This window comes from Salvelinus namaycush, chromosome 5, assembly GCF_016432855.1.
Source record: "Salvelinus namaycush isolate Seneca chromosome 5, SaNama_1.0, whole genome shotgun sequence".
Classification (NCBI taxonomy): Eukaryota; Metazoa; Chordata; class Actinopteri; order Salmoniformes; family Salmonidae; genus Salvelinus; species Salvelinus namaycush.
Genome location: NC_052311.1, coordinates 3,468,685 through 3,491,908, shown reverse-complemented (window position 1 = coordinate 3,491,908; position 23,224 = coordinate 3,468,685). Strand labels below are relative to the sequence as shown.

Sequence of the window (23,224 nt, the reverse complement as noted above, 5' to 3'; positions counted from 1 at the left end):
TAATGCACATGTGACTTTTTGTGTGGTTCATTCTCCCGCCTCCCTCCCGCTGCCACCCATCACCCTCCATCTTATCAACAAAGGGCCAGTGGTACGGGGAGTGGGAGTGGAAACAGTAGGTGGCTTTAGAAAATAAGTTATGAATTACCTGTCTGGTGTGGATTTGCCCAGAAGTCTTGAATCCCCCCTGACAGCTGCACTCTGAGACCGAGTACGGGTCTGAGCTGGTGGAGGAGCACTTGGAGTGCGAGTCACAGCCCACCACAAACGTGTTGTCTAGCGGGAGCTCCTGAATCACGTGGTGTTTATTTGGCGCCATCGGGGTCTCTGGTTTGATTTGGAAGGTTGGCTGGGGGGAGGCAGACTTGTAATGCTTGGCTAAGTCTGGACTGTCAGGTTTGAAGGTGGTCGGCGTAGTGGCCCAGTTGTATTTCCCCATGGTCTGCTCATCTAGCTCCACAGGCAGGTCCAGGGTTCCATTAATGTGCTCCTGGCTGGCATCATCAGGCTTGGATTCTTCTATGGTGACAAAGTTCAAGAGGAGGCTCTTAGGGGATCTCTTCTTTTTCTTCTTTTTCTTCTTGATTTGACGGTTCTCCTGGTTGGGCGACACCCACTCGCCGCTCTGCTTGCCCTTCTGCACCACTTTGTGCCTGGGCGTCTGACGACAGCGCACTAAGGCTGTCACGAAAATGACTAAGATGACTGTCATAGTCCCAGCTATAATAGCGATGACAACAATCACGTATCCGTTGGCTTGGGGTGTGACCTCACTGTCTCCCACGTTGCGGTCCAATGGAGTCTCCAAGCTCTTACGTAGCTGCTCTTGAATGAACGTAGCGTTGGATACAGTCTCGTTAATGAACAGGTGAATGAGGGCGATTGCGTGTAAGGACTCTGGCTGGCCCAGGTCTTTGACTTTCACCACTAGCCTGTGTAAACCCTGATCGGCTGAGACTATCTTCTCCTGCAGAGTTATATTACCAGTTGTTTTGTCTATGGCAAACAGCCCTCTTGGTGATCCCCCAATGATGCTGTACTGCAGCTCAGCATTCATGCCAGTGTCATTGTCTATAGCGAACACCCTGGTGACCACAGACCCAGGGCTGGTGGTAGACTGGACCAGATCGTAAGAGTAGTTGGACGAGGGAATAACAAAAACGGGTCGATTGTCATTGACATCCACAACGTTTATGGTGACCTTGGCGTATGAAGTGCTGGGTGGTTGCCCTCCATCTATAGCCTTCACCATAAAAGTGTATGAGCTCTGCTGCTCTCTATCAAATGTGAGGTTGGGTTTGATTACACCGGTCTGGGGATCAATAAGGAAATTGTCTTTCCCGTTCAGGATGGACAGTGTTATGACAGAGTTGTCACCTGCGTCAGAATCTGTGACGGTGATCAGACCCACGGTCCCGTACAGAGGCAGGTTCTCAGGCACGTAGAAGTTATACTCAGGATGGGTGAAAGCTGGGCTGTTGTCGTTGAGGTCCTGCACTATTAACCTCACTGTGACATTGCTCTGCAGCGAAGTAGACCCATTGTCCCTCGCCATGACAGTGAACGAATACTTCTCTTGCTTCTCTCTATCCAGGCGTTTGCCAACGGAGAGGATTCCTGACCGTCTATCTATGTTAAACCCATCAGGCGCGTCAGGGCCAAGAGAATAAATAATCTCTGCATTATGTCCGCTGTCTGCATCCGTGGCACTGATCTTTATGAGCTGCGTGGATGGATCATTGTTCTCTGGTATGGACAGCTGAATCTCAGGCTGAGGGAAGATGGGAGCGTTGTCATTCTCGTCCTTAATTTTTATTAAAACCATCGCTGAAGTGTTCAAAGGAGGCTTCCCTGAATCCGACGCTACTATCTTAATTGCATATTCCCTGGTTGTTTCGTAATCTAAGGGGGCCGCAGTCTCCAGCAGGAACTGGTCATTAAAGACTGGCTTTAACCTGAAAGGAACGTCATGGTCAGTGTAACAAGTCACTTTGCCGTTCAGATCCGAGTCCTTGTCCGTCACTGTAATTAGGGCTATTTTTGTGTTGAGAGGAGCGTTCTCTGACAGTAGAACCGTTCCATTTACAAGGTTCATTATATACCGAGTGTCTATGGACGGAACGTTGTCATTAATGTCCGTTACGTTGACGATAACCGTAGCTCTGGAGGGGGTGGAGCTGCCATCGCTGGCCAGGACGATGAGTTTGTGGACCGGAGCGGCTTCTCTGTCTAAGGGCTGCTTAACAGTGATCAGCCCGGTGGTGCTGTCTATGGAAAAATGCCTCTTGGTGGATGAGGAGATCTGGTTGGAGAAGGAGAAGTGGATCTGGGCGTTGGAGCCGAGGTCTGCGTCCGTGGCGTGGAGCTGGGTGACGGAGGTTCCTATGGGGGCGTTCTCGGGGATGTTCACCTCCACCTCACTGTCCTTGAAGACCGGCCGATTGTCGTTGACGTCGGAGATGGTGACCTGGAGGATGGCCGTGCTGGACTTGGGTGGCGTTCCTCCGTCCTCCACCTTGATCTTCATGACGAAGGTGTCCTTCTGCTCGCGGTCCAGGCTCTGCTGGACGATCAGCTGAGGCCATCTGTCTCCCTCTGGGGTCTCGATGATGTCTAGGCCAAACTCACTTACACTCTGTATAGACAGGGAGAAGAAGAGAGATAGTTTGTGAGTTTTAGTCATATTTTACTGGACTACATGAAACTACTGTTCTGTCCTGTACATCCTGGAGTATGTTACTAATTGCTTAGTTATTCATCATTGTGGGGACGTATGCATTCATAACTTGATTTCTGGGAATTTCACATGCATTTCACCTGAACACTACTATCTTATATGACATGTCATACACTGCAATAGCCTACTAGTGGTCTTGTAAGCTGGCGCTAGACTCACACAGCTGGTTTCCAGAATCAACACAAATAAGCTGTGGTTTGTTTTAGTTTCAACAGATGTTTGCTCTCACTGCAGCAAAACACTTTGGGGTGAAAGTGCTTTAATTGTATTAGCAGTGGTGGAAAAAAGCACCCAGCTGCCATACTTGAGTAAAAGTAAAGATATCTTTATTTAAAAATACGAAAGTAAAAGTGAAAGTCACCCAGTAAAATACAATTTGAGTAAAAGTCTAAAAGTATTTGATTAACAAGTAACAAATAACAATGACTTTTTGGTGTCAGAGAAAATGTATGGAATACAAAGTATATTAATTTCTTTAGGAATGTAGTAAAGTAAAAGTAGTCAACAATATAAATAGTAAAGTACAGATACCCCCCCCAAAAAAAAGTAAGTAGTGCATTAAAGTATTTTTACTTAAGTACTTTACACCACTGCGTATTAGAAAAATGGAAAATGTCCTCAGAATATTTGCTAAATACAGTTGGAAAATATCAGTGTATTAAGAAAATACTTAGGCCTATGTAAACAATGGATGCTGACAGTGAGTTAAACAGTTATGCCCATAACCAAAAAAGGCAATTGGTGAAGCGTTAGCGCTTTTCTAAAAATCTTCAATAAATCTATTTTAAAAACAAGAAACTGACAGATGGAATGTACACATATAACAGAAGACCAATGACACACAATGACATCAAACCATGATCAAGGGTCCTTGGAATGCAATTATATTGGAGTCATATTCAATAACTATTATAGTACAGTACTGTACGCTCACTGCCACCCTTCAGCAGATTCTTCTTGTACTATATGCTGACCATCCATTTCAGATAACAAAGTAACACTACCCTCTTGGAAATCTCCCGGTGCTTTTTAATTAAGTACTTGTTTTAGCCCTCTGCCCTCCTCAGTGCAACTCCTCTGCTTTAAGTAACATTGTATTCCATTTTACCCTACTATCTTGCGTTTACTTTGGAAAAGGGGAGACAGCTCACAAAATGTCAAGTTCATATGTGAGAGAGACAGTTGAAAGGGAAGCCATAGAGATAGCCTATTTAAATGCACTGCAATACCACCATAGACTAAAGAGACAGAGAGACTCCACATTAAAAAGCTTTTCACCCAAGGAGTACCAAATCAGTAGGCCACAGTGATGCCCGAGGAAAATGAAAACAAATGCATGTAATCCCCATGAGAAACTGACTCTGACTGTTCAAAGTAATTGCCTTCCCCACAAAAATGTAGCACTAATATTTATGATTACAGATCAGCTATGCGGTAAAGATGGGTCCTGGCATATTTGCCATCGTTATGATTTAGAGAGAGCGAGAGAGCGAGAGAGAGAGAGATACCTAAGAACCTAAATGAGACCCATGCATTTTAAGAAACAAAGAGGGTCTTTGAAGGTCTTTCAGTCAGAAGCAGTTTCATGCTAAAACAAGAAAAAACAGTCTCTTTAAAGAGATAAGCTTCATGCAGCACATAATGTTGGAAGAGATTACTCTGTCTAGGCACAGCTATGAAACCAGATTAAGATACATACATTCTGACTGTGAACGGTACAATTTAGACCAAATGTGTTCATTTGACTACCCAGTATGTTTAGAACCAGTATAGTTCCTGTACCAATAGAGTAAGGACCATGGTAGAGGGAAGAAGGAGGCCAATACTATGTCCTGGTAGCTGCAGTAGAGACACAGGGTTGTTGTTGGTGTTGGGGTTTCACTTGATGTGAATATTGTCGCCGGTCTGAAGCACTGCCAAATGACAGAAGTCCCTTAAGAAGAGCCAAAAGCACCGCTGCCTGAATGAGGATGGTTACTTTATGGCGAGTAGCTATAAACTATATACACGACTGGACAGCAAGAATAATGACCTTCCAATAACACTGAGTTCTAGAAGAAGATGAGTTCTAGTAGAAGACGAGTTCTAGAAGAAGATGAGTTCTAGAAGAAGATGAGTTCTAGTAGAAGATGAGTTCTAGAAGAAGATGAGTTCTAGTAGGAGATGAGTTCTAGTAGGAGACGAGTTCTAGAAGAAGACGAGCTCTAGAGGAAGACGAGTTCTAGAGGAAGACAAGTTCTAGTGGAAGACGAGTTCTAGTGGAAGACGAGTTCGAGGAAGATGAGTTCTAGAAGAAGATGAGTTCTAGTAGAAGATGAGTTCTAGATGGAGACGAGTTCTAGTAGAAGATGAGTTCTAGTAGAAGACGAGTTCTAGTAGAAGACGAGTTCTGTAGAAGATGAGTTCTAGATGGAGACGAGTTCTAGTAGAAGATGAGTTCTAGTAGAAGATGAGTTCTAGTAGAAGATGAGTTCTAGAAGAAGATGAGTTCTAGTAGAAGACAATTTCTAGTAGAAGACGAGTTCTAGTAGAAGACGAGTTCTAGTAGAAGATGAGTTCTAGTAGAAGACGAGTTCTAGTAGAAGACGAGTTCTAGTACATACTGATCGGCTGAGACTATCTTCTCCTGCAGAGTTATATTACCAGTTGTTTTGTCTATGGCAAACAGCCCTCTTGGTGATCCCCCAATGATGCTGTACTGTAGCTCAGCATTCATGCCAGTGTCATTGTCTATAGCGAACACCCTGGTGACCACAGACCCAGGGCTGGTGGTAGACTGGACCAGATCGTAAGAGTAGTTGGATGAGGGGATAACAAAAACGGGCCGATTGTCATTGACATCCACAACGTTTATGGTGACCTTGGCGTATGAAGTGCTGGGTGGTTGCCCTCCGTCTATAACCTTCACCATAAAAGTGTATGAGCTTTTATGGTGAAGATACATACATTCTGACTGTGAACGGTACAATTTAGACCAAATGTGTTCATTTGACTACCCAGTATGTTTAGAACCAGTATAGTTCCTGTACCAATATAGTAAGGACCATGGTAGAGGGAAGAAGGAGGCCAATACTATGTCCTGGTAGCTGCAGTAGAGACACAGGGTTGTTGTTGGTGTTGGGGTTTCACTTGATGTGAATATTGTCGCCGGTCTGAAGCACTGCCAAATGACAGAAGTCCCTTAAGAAGAGCCAAAAGCACCGCTGCCTGAATGAGGATGGTTACTTTATGGCGAGTAGCTATAAACTATATACACGACTGGACAGCAAGAATAATGACCTTCCAATAACACTGAGTTCTAGAAGAAGATGAGTTCTAGTAGAAGATGAGTTCTAGTAGAAGACGAGTTCTAGAAGAAGATGAGTTCTAGTAGGAGATGTGTTCTAGTAGGAGATGAGTTCTAGTAGGAGATGAGTTCTAGTAGGAGACGAGTTCTAGAAGAAGACGAGCTCTAGAGGAAGACGAGTTCTAGAGGAAGACGAGTTCTAGTGGAAGACGAGTTCTAGTGGAAGACGAGTTCGAGGAAGATGAGTTCTAGAAGAAGATGAGTTCTAGTAGAAGATGAGTTCTAGATGGAGACGAGTTCTAGTAGAAGATGAGTTCTAGTAGAAGACGAGTTCTAGTAGAAGACGAGTTCTGTAGAAGATGAGTTCTAGATGGAGACGAGTTCTAGTAGAAGATGAGTTCTAGTAGAAGATGAGTTCTAGTAGAAGACGAGTTCTAGAAGAAGATGAGTTCTAGAAGAAGATGAGTTCTGTAGAAGATGAGTTCTAGTAGAAGATGAGTTCTAGAAGGAGATGAGTTCTAGAAGGAGATGAATTCTAGAAAGAGATGAGTTCTAGAAGGAGATGAGTTCTAGAAGGAGATGAGTTCTAGTAGGAGATGTGTTCTAGTAGGAGATGAGTTCTAGTAGGAGATGAGTTCTAGTAGGAGACGAGTTCTAGTAGAAGATGAGTTCTGTAGAAGATGAGTTCTAGTAGAAGATGAGTTCTAGAAAGAGATGAGTTCTAGTAGAAGATGAGTTCTAGAAGAAGATGAGTTCTAGAAGGAGATGAGTTCTAGAAGGAGATGAGTTCTAGTAGAAGATGAGTTCTAGTAGAAGATGAGTTCTAGAAGATGAGTTTTAGTAGAAGACGAGTTCTAGTAGAAGACGAGTTCTAGTAGAAGACGAGTTCTAGATGGAGACGAGTTCTAGTAGAAGATGAGTTCTGTAGAAGATGAGTTCTAGTAGAAGATGAGTTCTAGAAAGAGATGAGTTCTAGAAGAAGATGAGTTCTAGAAGGAGATGAGTTCTATTAGAAGATGAGTTCTAGTAGAAGACGAGTTCTAGTAGAAGATGAGTTCTAGATGGAGACGAGTTCTAGTAGAAGATGAGTTCTGTAGAAGATGAGTTCTAGTAGAAGATGAGTTCTAGAAAGAGATGAGTTCTAGAAGGAGATGAGTTCTAGAAGGAGATGAGTTCTAGTAGGAGATGTGTTCTAGTAGGAGATGAGTTCTAGTAGGAGATGAGTTCTAGTAGGAGACGAGTTCTAGAAGAAGACGAGCTCTAGAGGAAGACGAGTTCTAGAGGAAGACGAGTTCTAGTGGAAGACGAGTTCTAGTGGAAGACGAGTTCTAGTGGAAGACGAGTTCTAGTAGTAGACGAGTTCGAGGAAGATGAGTTCTAGAAGAAGATGAGTTCTAGTAGAAGATGAGTTCTAGATGGAGACGAGTTCTAGTAGAAGATGAGTTCTAGTAGAAGACGAGTTCTAGTAGAAGACGAGTTCTAGTAGAAGACGAGTTCTAGTAGAAGACGAGTTCTAGTAGAAGACGAGTTCTGTAGAAGATGAGTTCTAGTAGAAGATGAGTTCTAGAAGAAGATGAGTTCTAGTAGAAGATGAGCTCTAGAAGAAGATTAGTTCTAGAAGGAGATGAGTTCTGTAGAAGATGAGTTCTAGAAGGAGATGAGTTCTGTAGAAGATGAGTTCTAGAAGAAGATGAGTTCTAGTGGAAGATGAGTTCTAGTATAAGATGTATATTCATGGAGTGATTCTTTAAACATGAAGTAGTAATTACTAAGAACTCCACATTTGTTTAGTGAGTAACGATTTGACCATTGACCAAGCTGACATTAAAATAACTGTACTACGACTTTGATGAAATTCATAGGAGTGATTTTACCTCTGCAATACAGTGAATCATAACATATTGGCCCTTCATACAATATGGTTGTTAAATCTTAGTATAGACTTTAGTATCTGGGACTTTGGCACTGTGCTTCCATCCAGTCAATGTCATAGGTGCTCCTAAAGATGATTTATGAGCCAGACAGATTATTCCCCACCTCTGTCTCATTGTCACACATTTAGAGCATTTCAATCAGTTTCAGAGAGCTATAACTAACTATCTATAATGGCTGTTTATTTTTACTTCAGTGAATTCAAATTAGGCTGTTGGTTTGTGATAACATTTAGGGCAAGCAAACTTACTGTAGAAAAGGTTAAGAATATGAATCACTGGGCCCTAAGGTGCAGTGACAATAACCTTTAAATAAAATACAAAACTGTACAGTTTAAAAAGAAAGCAGATACTTCAGCTTCATCCAGACTGGACTCCTAAACCATGGTGATGAAGCATTCATCTTGTCACGGGTGTCGTCGGAAGGATGAGACCAAGGTGCAGCGTGGTGAGCATACATACTTTTAATAGTAGATGTCACCAACAAAACAGTAAACAATACCAAAACAAACAGTGATGCTTAAGGCTATGTGCCATCAAACAAAGTTAACTTCCCACAATGACAGGTGGAAAAAAAATACCTAAGTATGGTTCCCAATCAGAGACAACGATAGACAGCTGTCCCTGATTGAGAACCATACCCGGCAAAAACCTAGAAATAGAAATTAATAGAAAAACAAAACATAGAATGTCCACCCCAAATCAAACCCTGACCAAACCAAAAAGAGACATAGAAAGGAACTCTAAGGTCAGGGCGTGACATTACCCCCCCACCCCAAAGGTGCGGACTCCGGCCACAAAACCTAAACCTATAGGGGAGGGTCTGGGTGGGCATCTATCCGCAGCGGCGGCTCAGGTGCGGGACGCAGACCCTGCTGGCTCACCCCACTTTGGTGGCACCTCTGGTGCAGGGACCCTCGCCGCCAACCCCGGACTGGGGACCCTCGTAGCGGGCCCCGGACTGGGCACCCTCGTTGCGGGCCCCGGACTGGGCACCCTCGTTGCGGGCCCCGGACTGGGCACCCTCGCTGGAGGCCCCGGACTGGAGGCCGTCGCTGGAGGGACTGGAGACCATCACTGGAGGCTCCGGACTGGAGAACGTGTCTGGAGGCTCCGAGCTGGAGACCGTCTCTGGAGGCTCCGGGCTGGAGACCGTCTCTGGAGGCTCCGGGCTGGAGGCCGTCTCTGGAGTGGAGAGACACACAGGAGGCCAGGCTCTGGGAGCAGGCACAGGACTCACCAGGCTGGGGAGACATACAGGAAGGTTCTTCCTTGGCCGAGGCACAGGATACACTGGGCCATGGAGGCGCACTGGCGGTCTCGAGCGCAGAGCTGGCACAACCCATTCTGGCTGGATGCCCACTTCCACCCGGCAAATGCGGGACGCTGGCACCGAGCACACCGGCCTGTGAATGCTCAACCGAGACACAGTGCGCATCACCCCATAGCACGGGGCCTGACTAGTCACATGCTCGCCACGGTAAGCACGGGGAGTTGGCTCAGGTCTCCAACCTGACTCAGCCACACTCCCCGTGTGCCCCGCAAAACATTTTTTGGGGGGCTGCCTCTCGGGCTTCCTTGCCAGCCGTGTTCCCTCATAACGCTGCCGCTCCACCTTAGCTGCCTCCAGTTCCTCCCTTGGACGGCGATACTCCCCAGCCTGCCTCCAAGGTCCCTTACCATCCAGGATCTCCTCCCATGTCCAGGAGTCCTCTCTACCACGCTGCTTGGTCCTTTGGTGGTGGGAAGTTCTGTCATGGGTGTCGTCGGAAGGATGAGACCAAGGTGCAGCGTGGTAAGCGTACATACTTTTAATAGTGGATGTCGCCAACAACACAGTAAACAATACGAAAACAAACCGTGAAGCTTAAGGCTATGTGCCATCAAACAAAATATAGGGATCATATATCTAGAGATTTTGTTTAACAAGTAATGTTTATTTTTTTTCCCAAAATCTAGGTTTAAATATATTTGCCACCCATATTTTCTCCTCTTGCAAGGATGAATGCACTGAACATTTTTCTATAATAATTTATGAGATTGGAGAACACATTGGGATGGAGTCCATTCTTCCACAGACACTTTCCAGATCCTTGATATCCTTCGGTCAGCACTCATGGACTGCCCTCTTCAATTCATAGGGTGACCACATGTCCCGTATTTTGGCCATTTGTCCCATATCCCGCAAATTCAAACAACAATATTGTCCGTTTTTCAGTCAGACACTACAACCTGTCTCTTTTGCAATCACGTTGCGCTTTTGACAAGATATATACTACAAGCCAAAAAGTATGTGGACACCTGCACGTCGAACATCTCCTTCCAAAATCATGGGCATTAATATGGAGTTGGTCCCCCCTTTGCTGCCACAACAGCCTCCACTCTTCTGGGAAGGATTTCCACTAGATGTTGGAGCATTACTGCGGGGACTTGCTTGCATTCAGCCAAAAGAGCATTAGTGAGGACAGGCTCTGATGTTGGGCAATTAGGCTTGGCTAGCAGTCATTGTTCCTATCACAAAGGTGCTCAATGGGGTTGAGATCAGGGCTCGGTGCAGGCCAGTCAAGTTCTTCCACACCAATCTCGACAAACAATTTCTGTATGGACCTCGCTTTGTGCACGGGGGCATTGTCATGCTGAAACAGGAAAGGGCCTTCCCCAAACTGTTGCCACAAAGTTGGAAGCACAGAATCGTCTAAAATGTCATTGTATGCAGGTGCGTTAAGATTCCCCTTCACTGGAACTAAGGGGCCTAGCCCGAACCATGAAAACAGCACCAGACCAGGATTCCTCCTCCACCAAACTTTACAGTTGCCACTATGCATTGGGGTAGGTAGCGTTCTCCTGACATCCGCCAAACCCAGATTCGTCTGTCAGACTGCCAGATGGTGAAGCGTGATTCATCACTCCAGAGAACGCATTTCCACTGCTCCAGAGTCCAATGGAGGCAAGCTTTACACCGCTCCAGCCGATGCTTGGCATGGTAATCTAAGGTTTGTGTGTGGCTGCTCGGCCATGGTAACCCATTTCATGAAGCTACCAGCGAACAGTTCTTGTGCTGACGTTGCTTCCAGAGGTAGTTTGGAACTCAGTAGTGAGTTTTGTAACCAAGGACAGAACATTTTTACACTCTACGCGCTTCAGCACTCAGCGGTCATGTTCCGCGAGGTTGTGTGGCCTACCACTTTGGAGCTGAGCCATTGTTGCTCCTAGATATTTTCACTTCACATTAACAGCACTTACAGTTGACCGGGGCAGGTCTAGCAGGGCAGAAATTTGCCTATCTGACTTGTTTGAAAGGTGGCATCCAATGACAGTGCCACGTTGAAAATCACTGAGCTCTTCAGTAAGGCCATTCTACTGCCAATGTTTTTCGATGGAGAATGCATGGCTGTGTGCTCAATTTTATACCCCTGTCATAAATGGGTGTGGTTGAACTAGCCGAATCGACTAAGTTGAAGGGGTGTCCACATACTTTTGTAAATAGTGTATGTGTAGAGATCTATAAATTAAACATTTATGTAGATATATAACATCTTGTCAATGATATTAGTCGTCCAATGATATTAGTCGTCCAATGATATTAGTCGTCCAATGATATTAGTCGTCCAATGATATTAGTCGTCCAATCACAACAATCAAACGTTCCATCTCAGTAGCAAACAATGATGTAGAGCCGCAGTTGGCTGATATTGGTGGCGGCTAACTGAAATCGCCTCACTGCAGACTCTTTCAATGTTTCAGATTGTCATCTGATGTATCTTTGAATCGTGTTGATGACCTCATTAAATCTAGAGGAGACTGGGATTGAATCACGTTGATGACCTGATTACATCTAGAGGAGACTGGAATGGAATCACGTTGATGACCTGATTAAATCTAGAGGAGACTGGGATTGAATCACGTTGATGACCTGATTAAACCTAGAGGAGACGACCTGATTGAAATATGTTGATGACCTGATTAAATCTAGAGGAGACTGGGATTGAATCACGTTGATGACCTGATTAAACCTAGAGGAGAATGGGATTGAATCACGTTGATGACCTGATTAAATCTAGAGGAGACTGGGATTGAATCACGTTGATGACCTGATTAAATCTAGAGGAGACTGGGATTAAATCACGTTGATGACCTGATTAAATCTAGAGGAGACTGGGATTGAATCACGTTGATGACCTGATTAAACCTAGAGGAGACTGGGATTGAATCACGTTGATGACCTGATTAAACCTAGAGGAGACTGGGATTGAATCACGTTGATGACCTGATTAAATCTAGAGGGGACTGGGATTGAATCACGTTGATGACCTGATTAAATCTAGAGGAGATTGGGATTGAATCACGTTGATGACCTGATTAAACCTAGAGGAGACTGGGATTGAATCCGGTTGATGACCTGATTAAACCTAGAGGAGACTGGGATTGAAATATGTTGATGACCTGATTAAATCTAGAGGAGACTGGGATTGAATCACGTTGATGACCTGATTAAACCTAGAGGAGAATGGGATTGAATCACGTTGATGACCTGATTAAATCTAGAGGAGACTGGGATTGAATCACGTTGATGACCTGATTAAACCTAGAGGAGACTGGGATTGAATCACGTTGATGACCTGATTAAATCTAGAGGAGACTGGGATTAAATCACGTTGATGACCTGATTAAATCTAGAGGAGACTGGGATTAAATCACGTTGATGACCTGATTAAACCTAGAGGAGAATGGGATTGAATCACGTTGATGACCTGATTAAATCTAGAGGAGACTGGGATTAAATCACGTTGATGACCTGATTAAATCTAGAGGAGATTGGGATTGAATCACGTTGATGACCTGATTAAACCTGGAGACTGGGATTGAATCACGTTGATGACCTGATTAAACCTAGAGACTGGGATTGAATCACGTTGATGACCTGATTAAATCTAGAGGAGACTGGGATTGAATCACGTTGATGACCTGATTAAATCTAGAGGAGACTGGGATTGAATCACGTTGATGACCTGATTAAATCTAGAGGAGACTGGAATTGAATCACGTTGATGACCTGATTAAATCTAGAGGAGACTGGGATTGAATCACGTTGATGACCTGATTAAATCTAAAGGAGACTGGGATTAAATCACGTTGATGACCTGATTAAACCTAGAGGAGACTGGGATTAAACCTAGAGGAGACTGGGATTGAAATATGTTGATGACCTGATTAAACCTAGAGGAGACTGGGATTGAATCACGTTGATGACCTGATTAAACCTGGAGACTGGGATTGAATCACGTTGATGACCTGATTAAATCTAGAGGAGACTGGGATTGAATCACGTTGATGACCTGATTAAATCTAGAGGAGACTGGGATTGAATCACGTTGATGACCTGATTAAACCTGGAGACTGGGATTGAATCACGTTGATGACCTGATTAAACCTGGAGACTGGGATTGAATCACGTTGATGACCTGATTAAACCTAGAGGAGACTGGGATGGTGCTTTGAATATATCAGCCTTTCATAGCTATGCTAATGGTGGTGGATGGGCCGACGGGCTAGGCTATTTATCATTGGCTATAACATCCCTTTTATACAATACTGATGGAAGTCTCCCTTGCCACTGGCCATGATCTGATGCATATCATTTAGACAAAACCAGCACAGAATTGTTTGTTTCCTCTTGTCAACCTCTGGCGGAAGATAATGTGTCAAAATCAGAAACAAATGAAAACTGGAAGAGCTTGACAGTGAGCTGAACACAGGCAGTGAGCTGAACACATGCAGTGAGCTGAACACAGGCAGTGAGCTGAACACATGCAGTGAGCTGAACACAGGCAGTGAGCTGAACACAGGCAGTGAGCTGAACACATGCAGTGAGCTGAACACAGGCAGTTAGCTAGCTGAGCTCTTTGTTTAATTGTCCATTCTGCAGCAAGCAGCATCCAACGAAGAACATTAATCAATTATGAAATGCCAATTTGAGTGATTTGAAGAGAGCGCTCCAACATGTTGAATCTATTGCAGTATTACGGCATAACTGGCATCTGTAAATGAACATACAGTATATATAAACTCTGGCGTTACACATTTTCAACATTTCTCTTTGTTTTCTATGACAGGCAGAACCTAATTGTTCTACCATCTGCTCATAATAGCCAGGCAAACAAGTTAGATGTAAACATTTTTAAACAAAGATGAGTTGTTGCTCCAAATCCACACAACAAAATAAAGACTTCCTCTTTCTCTCAACACCAAGTTTATCTGGCTCTCATATAGCAGGATATTGATCTACACAAGGTGATCCCGACAACGCCCGCCCACAACAAATGCTGTTAAGACACACTGAAAATCCCTCAAAATAGGAAGGATTCGGTTTCCTGCAGTGTGGTGCAAATCTCTTTAAAATTCTTGGAGAAAAATAACATTTGGAGAAGTGTAGAACCCAAAACAACCAAAATCAATACCGATATCCCTTGAGCCTGACCTGCCACACACGGTCAATGTCTCAAATGGCACCCTATTCCCTATATAGTGCACTACTTTTGACCAGAAACCTATATGGAATAGGGTGCCGTTTGCGACACAGTCAGGGCCTGAGGAGGAACCTGTAAAGAGGTACGCTTTAAGTGATAAAATCTGTTCCTGACGGAAGAGACTCCTGCATCCATGCATGGTATTACTTTCCCCTGACCTTGGACGTGTTCTTAGAATACCTTTGCGTCATTCCAAGACTACGTAGCAGTACCACCACTGACGCTGCTAATGGTAAACATTCCATTTTAGAATCCCATAATTAAAAGGTTGCTATGGATCATACTGCAACACTTATTATTAAGGTGGCATTACTGGTTTCATAAAGGTGTTATAGATGCCTTATTTTAGGCCTATACCACTTTCAAGTAAAGGGTTACTGACCATTATGTGTGATATCAAACAGACTATATGGGATGTTATTGTGTATTAGCCCTCCATATGAAAAGACAGAGCCAACCTGGTTTTGAATTAAGGTGGCTGTCATTTCTCATCTGTCCTTTCTAATATCAGCTAGCCTACAGTATATGTCTGTCAGCTGAGGGGACAGAACTGGTCTACTGTGATGACACACAATGGTAGCAGTTACAGCTTGATGTCAGGGACAAAACAGGATCACTGTGATGACACACAATGGTAGCAGTTACAGCTTGATGTCAGGGACAAAACAGGATCACTGTGATGACACACAATGGTAGCAGTTCCAGCTTGATGTCAGGGACAAAACAGGATCACTGTGATGACACACAATGGTAGCAGTTCCAGCTTGATGTCAGGGACAAAACAGGATCACTGTGATGACACACAATGGTAGCAGTTCCAGCTTGATGTCAGGGACAAAACAGGATCACTGTGATGACACACAATGGTAGCAGTTACAGCTTGATGTCAGGGACAAAACAGGAACACTGTGATGACACACAATGGTAGCAGTTACAGCTTGATGTCAGGGACAAAACAGGATCACTGTGATGACACACAATGGTAGCAGTTACAGCTTGATGTCAGGGACAAAACAGGATCACTGTGATGACACACAATGGTAGCAGTTACAGCTTGATGTCAGGGACAAAACAGGATCACTGTGATGACACACAATGGTAGCAGTTACAGCTTGATGTCAGGGACAAAACAGGATCACTGTGATGACACACAATGGTAGCAGTTACAGCTTGATGTTAGGGACAAAACAGGATCACTGTGATGACACACAATGGTAGCAGTTACAGCTTGATGTCAGGGACAAAACAGGATCACTGTGATGACACACAATGGTAGCAGTTACAGCTTGATGTCAGGGACAAAACAGGATCACTGTGATGACACACAATGGTAGCAGTTCCAGCTTGATGTCAGGGACAAAACAGGATCACTGTGATGACACACAATGGTAGCAGTTACAGCTTGATGTCAGGGACAAAACAGGATCACTGTGGTAGTAAACTATTATTCTGTACGGAGCTCCAAGACAAATCTCTGAGGACCATACAAAGATAGTCCAAGGGGTGGATTAAAGACCAGCAGCTATTCTAGGAATGCTCGCACAAACCCCAAAAGAACTAAACTATGCCCTGTATCTGAGACTGTATAGTGCACTTCTAAAATTCACTTGAATTAATGTCCTCCTGGGTACTGTACCTCTATGTTGTATTTATGTTTATGGACTGCTTTTCAGAAAACCTCTTTTGAATGAAACGGATGGATAGAAAATACAAAACAGACATATTTCCCCAAGGAAGATAAGATACGGAACTGAATTTAAATAAACGAGAGAGAGAGAAAAAAAGCAAGGATAGGAAATATAAAATAAAATAAAAAATGAGGCAAGGATATGAAACAGCAATAATATACATGAGAGGAGATAACAGTCATGAAAGGGTGATGGGAATGACTGGAGATCATCATCATTGCTATGTGCCAAACATTTGGCTGGTCATTTTCCAGGCATGAACAATTCAGGACGTTTCAGCGGGGGAGGCTTTGGCGCAGAAATAACTCATTCAAAATGCAAATTGGTAATCAAGTCAGACATGAGCAGCAAGGAAACTGTTAATTTTCACACAAAGCAAACTTAATACGAGACAACCTGTGACTTGTCTCATTATCATCTCACATCGAGCTCCCAAAAAACATCATCGTGTCACCGAGATGAGACAACCTTTCCAAAGCAACCTTTTCATGTAGATGCTTGTTATAGAAGACTATCTGCTACTGCCTTTACGTGTGTTTAGTGCCCCCCCCCCCCCCCCCGCATAGCAAATGGTGTGCTATATCTTCTCTCAAAAAATGTAAGAATTAGAATTCACAAGCAGGCCTCAGATAATCTGCAATATTCATCTTCCTCCACGATGTATTGAGAATTGTCTAGACTATGAATGGAGAATGCATGACATTATCCCACTTTCTGGTTTTAGGCCGACTTCATTAAGGCAAATGAGAATATTGCGCTGCGATTGAATAGAACATCAATTAGATGATAAAAATAACGGTGGGTTCTGCATGAGGCACTTATTAGCATAATACAGTACGGTCCTTTTCTCGGCAATAATCTACAATATTCCCGACATTTAACCTTTTTTCATAGAAATTGGAGGGATATGCTGCGTCTGCAATTTCCTAGAGGGACTTTTGTTGTTATGGTTCATAGCAAAACTACACCTTGCTTTTCACTTGCTACACATAATGACATAAAGCCTTTTCAAAGAAAGCATGGTGGTTACATGGCGGCCTAAGGCTCTGTTCTGATTTAAGCGTGAAAACGTGGCCCATAAAGTCTAACTACAAAGAACAGCTCTACTAACACACAGCCTTATAGGTTCAACTAAATGCAGGCGAACAGCAGTGATACTGGGAGGGGTGGTACTGTATGTAGCTAGTTAGTACCTAATACATCTACCCTGTCTTTTATGGAATTTTGAATTATAGAATATTTAAAATGATTTAAGCTAGCGTTAAATGCCACAGTTGACAATCTTCTGGTGTTAACAATTTGTGTAACTGTTTTTCCAACAAATAAAGATGAAAACAAATAATTCTTAAGAATAGAAACTATTGATCTTCATGTCAAGCACACAAGCAGTGACAGTCACTCGATACTGATAGAGAGAAGTGTGAGCTCACCTTGACAAGTTCATAGTGTTGGATCCCATTGATCCCCACATCTGGGTCAAATGCAGAGGGCACGGGGTACCGGGTGTTGATGGCAGTGTTCTCTGGGATGGAAATGTTTATTACGGTGGACTGGAAGAGTGGAGCGTTGTCATTGATGTCCTCAATCAGGAACCGGATCTTAACCAGACGGAAGATCTCGTCGGGCAGAACGGCTACTTCGATCTCGTAGAAGCAGCGCTTCTTGTTGAATACTCCCGAGCAGAGCTTCTCTCGGTCGATACGATGAGCCGTGGTGAAGATCTCCCCGGTGTTGGCCTCTACCCTCACCAAAGGCACATCGCCCGTTTTGTAGACGGGCTTGAACTGCAGTGGCGAGGACAGCTTGAAGTCAGGGTCAAGGTTCAGGTCCAAGTCCTTCCGTAGGTTCCCGATGCGAACATTCTCGGGCTGCTCCTCTCTCACCGTGTAGTCCTTCTCTTGGGCCCAGGACAGCAAGACCAGGCAGGTGAGTAACACCACCAGCACATGAGCTTGACCTGCTAAGTCCATAATCAGAGAGGGTGGGAGTATTTTTTTCTTAAAGCTGCAACTCTGTCACTGGGGTAGAGAGCGAGAAAGAGGGAGAGAGACAGAGAGAGGGAAAGAGAAAGAGTCATGTCTCTGCAAAAGTTACATGACACACAGGTTACGTCTGAAAAGGGCACCCTATTCGCTGTATAGCGCACTACTTTTTGGCACCCTATTCCCTGTATAGTGCACAACTTTTTGACCAGAGCTCTATGATCAAAAATCGTGCACTATTTAGGGAAGAGGGTTTCATTCCAAACGACCCATGTATTCTGACTGTAATTAGTATGATTCTCCCTTATGGAGAGGGTTGAACTTGACCTATCAACCTAACTAGATCTGAGCCTGCATCCCTCCAATTTCTTTGAGACAAATTAACAGACATTTTACACAATTAACCTTTGACGACACCCCGTTGAACACAAAGACACGAACAGGTTATTAGTTGCCGTATTCCATCAATCCGTTACATTGTAGTAATCAACCAATTCATATTTTCATCGCAGGGAGGGTGTGTGTGTGTGTGTGTGTGTGTGTGTGTGTGTGTGTGTGTGTGTGTGTGTGTGTGTGTGTGTGTGTGTGTGTGTGTGTGTGTGTGTGTGTGTGTGTGTGTGTGTGTGTGCGTGAATCAGAGGAGATCATCATTGGCGTAGTCGATACACAAACTTGTATGAATGTTTTTTGATGAGTTTAGCTAGTGTGAGGCATTACGTTTGGTACATGAGATGACCTTGCGGTGTCATCGAGTTTGAAAGATATGCATTTTGGGAATCAGTCAGATCGTTACGAGCAGGAAACATGGGAAACCGACTAAGATTTGGCCCTGGTCTAAAGTACTATATACAGTATGTGTACTATATATGGGCTATGGTACTATTTAGGACGCAGACTACATCCATCTTCCAGTGGGGTGGATAGGTGTTACTGCGTGTGCAATAACCTTCATTTTAATGCAGAACCATAGATTAGAAATACATTGCTCATTTTAACAGCAAATTAACTTAAAAGTCTCATTTGTTGAGTATCTGATTTTTTATTTAAATAAATGGAATGTGAACGATTCCGTGAATGCCCTGCCATAAGAAAACACCATGTTCTGCATAATAATTAAGTGACGCATTACGAAAGCCACCATGTCTCACATTAGGATATAATTATATTATCATAGAATATAATCATAAATTGAAATCATTAACATGAGTTAATAGTTTTCTCTAACATGCTACATGTATTGTTATTAGATGGAAAAGAAGTGGTCTGTCTGATATCTCTCTCTCTCTATCATTAAGCCCATGGTAAATGAGTAAATAGTCAATAGTAAAAAGAAAAACCCCCTATGGTTTTCAACACCATCTGACAGTATTCATAAATCAGTGTTTTCTTATTTGATGCCAGTTTACTTGGTAGATCATTCCACAATTCTATCATGGGCTTTGTGTGCTAAAACCTGCCTGGAGGGCAAAGGTCTCTATTGCCAAAACCAAACTAGGCCATCCAAAAAGGGAGCATGGAGATATGATAGCAGTTGCTCTGCTTCTTATAGCAAGAACAAATTTCAGGTTATTTGGATTAGAAGTTACGGTAACACTATACTTTTTAAATTTAATTTCATGTCTCTTTTACAAAAGGAAACCTGGACCAACGGAGACTTAAAGGAAGTTTAATTAATGCATTATCATGCAGTTGTGATGCATTTTAAGATTTGTCATGAGGACCCATCTCTGCTTAGGTATGTAGCGCCCCTCATTGCTGGCTCAGTAAGACACATTTTTTTATGTAACTTTAGTATCAAGAAATATTCCAAAATTGTGGAAAGTTTTCTACCACTCCATAAGGGATAGTCATGATCTTAATCATTGTTGACCCATTTCCAGGAGCCCTTGTCTTGCAAAAATACTATTATCATTGGTCAACAAACAGCTATGTTACTATCTATCTGTAAATGGTGTTCTTAATATGAATCAATCTGGATTCAGACCTAAACATAGCGCCACTACAGCTACCATGATTGTTGTAAATTATATTGCAAATGCCTTAGATGATAGAATGAATTGTACTGCCATGTTTGTAGCCTTGTCAAAAGCATCTGATACTGTAGACCATGTTATTCTGATTAATAAGCTGTCCTCCATAGGGTTGGGTAAAGATGTATGTCAACGGTTTCATAATTATCTCAATGACAGAACTCAGGACATCAAGGTAGATAGGGTCAAATAGGAGTTCCTTGAGTTACATAAAGGGGTGCCCCAAGGTTCGATCCTCGGCCCACTACTGTTTACAATCTAAATAAATAACATTGATAATGCTGTAAAAAAAATGTTCTATATACATTTGTATGCAGAAGATACAGGGTTGTATTCAATTGCTCCATCGGTGGGCCTAGACTTTTCACATTTGAAGTTTGATTTTTATAGCACTGCAGAGGTCATTGTTGGATCTAAAGCTAGTGCTAAATGTAAACAAAACAACATGAATACTTTTTTTCTAGGTCCCATAACCCAGATTTAAATGCATTTGTAATAACTAGTTCGAACAGTACACACATTGAGCGAGTTCCTTCCTAGAAATATATTGGTATCTTCCTTGATGACAAACTGTCATTTAAAAAACATGTCACTGAGCTGGTGAAGAAGTTAAAGTTCAAGGTTGGTTTCTTTTACAGAAACAAAGCACGTCTGACTTTGGTTAATAGGAAGTAAATTGTCCAAGACACTTTTATGTCTATTTTAGATTCAGGGGATATTATCTATATGCGTGCAGCAGCATCTACACTTAAACCACTAGATTATGTTTTCTATTGTGACCTTAGGTTTGTTACTGGGGATGATTCTAGAACTCACCATTGTGCCCTTAGGTTTGTTACTAGGGATGGTTCTAGAACTCACCATTGGTCCCTTAGGTTTATTACTCGTGATGATTCTAGAACTCCCCATTGGGCCATTAGGTTTGTTACTGGTGATGGTTCTAGAACTCCCCATTGGGCCATTAGGTTTTTTACTGGTGATGGTTCTAGAACTCACCATTGTTCTCTTAGTTTTATTACTGGTGATGGTTCTAGAACTCACCATTGTTCTCTTAGGTTTATTACTGGTGATGATTCTAGAACTCACCATTGTGCCCTTAGGTTTATTACTGGTGATGATTCTAGAACTCACCATTTGGCCATTAGGTTTGTTACTGTTGATGGTTCTAGAACTCACCATTGTGCCCTTAGGTGTATTACTAGTGATGATTCTAGAACTCACCATTGTTCCCTTAGGTTTATTACTGGTGATGATTCTAGAACTCACCATTGTGTTTTGTGTCAAAAAGTCGGTTGGGCCTCTTTATATGTAAGGAGAGAGCAGCATTGTCTTGTGTTGATCTACAAAGCACTGATGCAGAAACTTCCTATGTATCTATCAATTTAGACTTACAAATTGCCTAACACAGTCTCAGGCTTGAATAACACTGGATGACCCTTCGGTTTCCACAGAGTTGGGTAAAGCTTATTTTAGTTTTTTTGCGCCCTTTATGTGAAACAACTTACAGAGTCATGATCGGAGACCTCTATGTTGATAAATATGTCAGTTTTTCTTAATATGTTTTGTAATGTTGTGTATTGTATGTGTTTGGCGTATTCATGCAGGGCTCATCTGTAAAACAGATCCTAGTCTCAGTATGACTTCAAAATAAAGGTGATATAAAATAGGAGAATTCATGACCCCTTTTTAATGTCAAACCTTGGAAGACATCTTAAAATAAATAATACATGACACCACAGCTGTAATACACTGGGGTTAAACATGGATGTCTTCAATAACACTTCGCTTTTTTTTTTTTACATCATTCCAACAACTTACATCCAATCACTAACATATGAATTTGTTATTTACGTCTCGCTGCATTCCAGGCCTGTCCATCTGATCTCTGAGCGTTTACCATAAGCCTTATAGGAGATGTAGACTCCCACAACACATTGGTTAGGAGGTAATAAAGAGAGTATCAATCTGCCTTTCATTTCCCCTCCCAGCTCCGTTATTTAATATCCATCACAGAGATTATGCACAGCTGTGTTGAGAAGCGTTCTGAGGAACTGTGCATTTTCTATCTACAGTACATAGCTAGTACACTGTCTTGAGAATTAATCTATGACTACCGTATGAAAACTTTACAGTATGGGATATTTTACATTGAGATGGTGGTGCCATCTAACTGCCATAACAGCATCCCTAAAGTAAAACAATTACTACAATATTTGAAGGATTTAATCAAACTCATTTGGAATCAGCCAGAGAGGCAAGGTGTTCTATTGTTCTATCCTATAATCTTATCTGACTGTCTTTCTATCATTGTCATAATGAAGAACTCAGGTGAGACTCATTATAGGGTTAGACTCATTATAGGGTTAGACTCATTATAAGGTTAGACTCATTATAGGGTTAGGGTTAGACTCATTATAGGGTTAGACTCATTATAGGGATAGACTCATTATAAGGTTAGACTCATTATAGGGTTAAGGTTAGACTCATTATAGGGTTAGGGTTAGACTCATTATAGGATTAGACTCATTATAGGGTTAGGGTTAGACTCATTATAGGGTTAGACTCATTATAGGGTTAGGGTTAGACTCATTATAGGGATAGACTCATTATAGGGTTAGGGTTAGACTCATTATAGGGTTGGTATTAGAATCATTACAGTGTTAGACTCATTATAGGGTTAGACTCATTATAGGGTTAGACTCATTATAGGGTTAGACTCATTATAGGGTTGTGGTTAGACTCATTATAGGGTTGGGGTTAGACTCATTATAGGGTTAGACTCATTATAGGGTTAGGGTTAGACTCATTATAGGGTTGGGGTTAGACTCATTATAGGGTTAGACTCATTATAGGGTTAGGTTTGGACTCATTATAGGGTTAGACTCATTATAGGGTTAGGTTTAGACTCATTATAGGGTTAGACTCATTATAGGGTTAGGTTTGGACTCATTATAGGGTTAGACTCATTATAGGGTTAGACTCATTATAAGCCTGTTGGGTTAGAAAAACATTGCTGACGGTATCTACATGACAGCCATCTATG

The 23,224-nt window shown here is 42.6% G+C and overlaps 1 protein-coding gene across 1 annotated transcript in view; it reads right to left on the bottom strand.

Moving 5' to 3' along the window:
• LOC120048903 (protocadherin-11 X-linked-like) overlaps positions 1–18,139 on the bottom strand; it is a 41,357-nt gene extending 23,218 nt beyond the window's left edge. Inside the window, exons 1-2 of the mRNA XM_038995220.1 lie at positions 17,600–18,139; positions 149–2,635 (exon numbers count right to left, since the gene is read on the bottom strand). Coding sequence (XP_038851148.1) covers positions 149–2,635; positions 17,600–18,139 — 3,027 coding nt within the window. The remainder of the gene's footprint in view (positions 1–148; positions 2,636–17,599) is intronic.
• Positions 18,140–23,224: the final 5,085 nt, after the last annotated feature.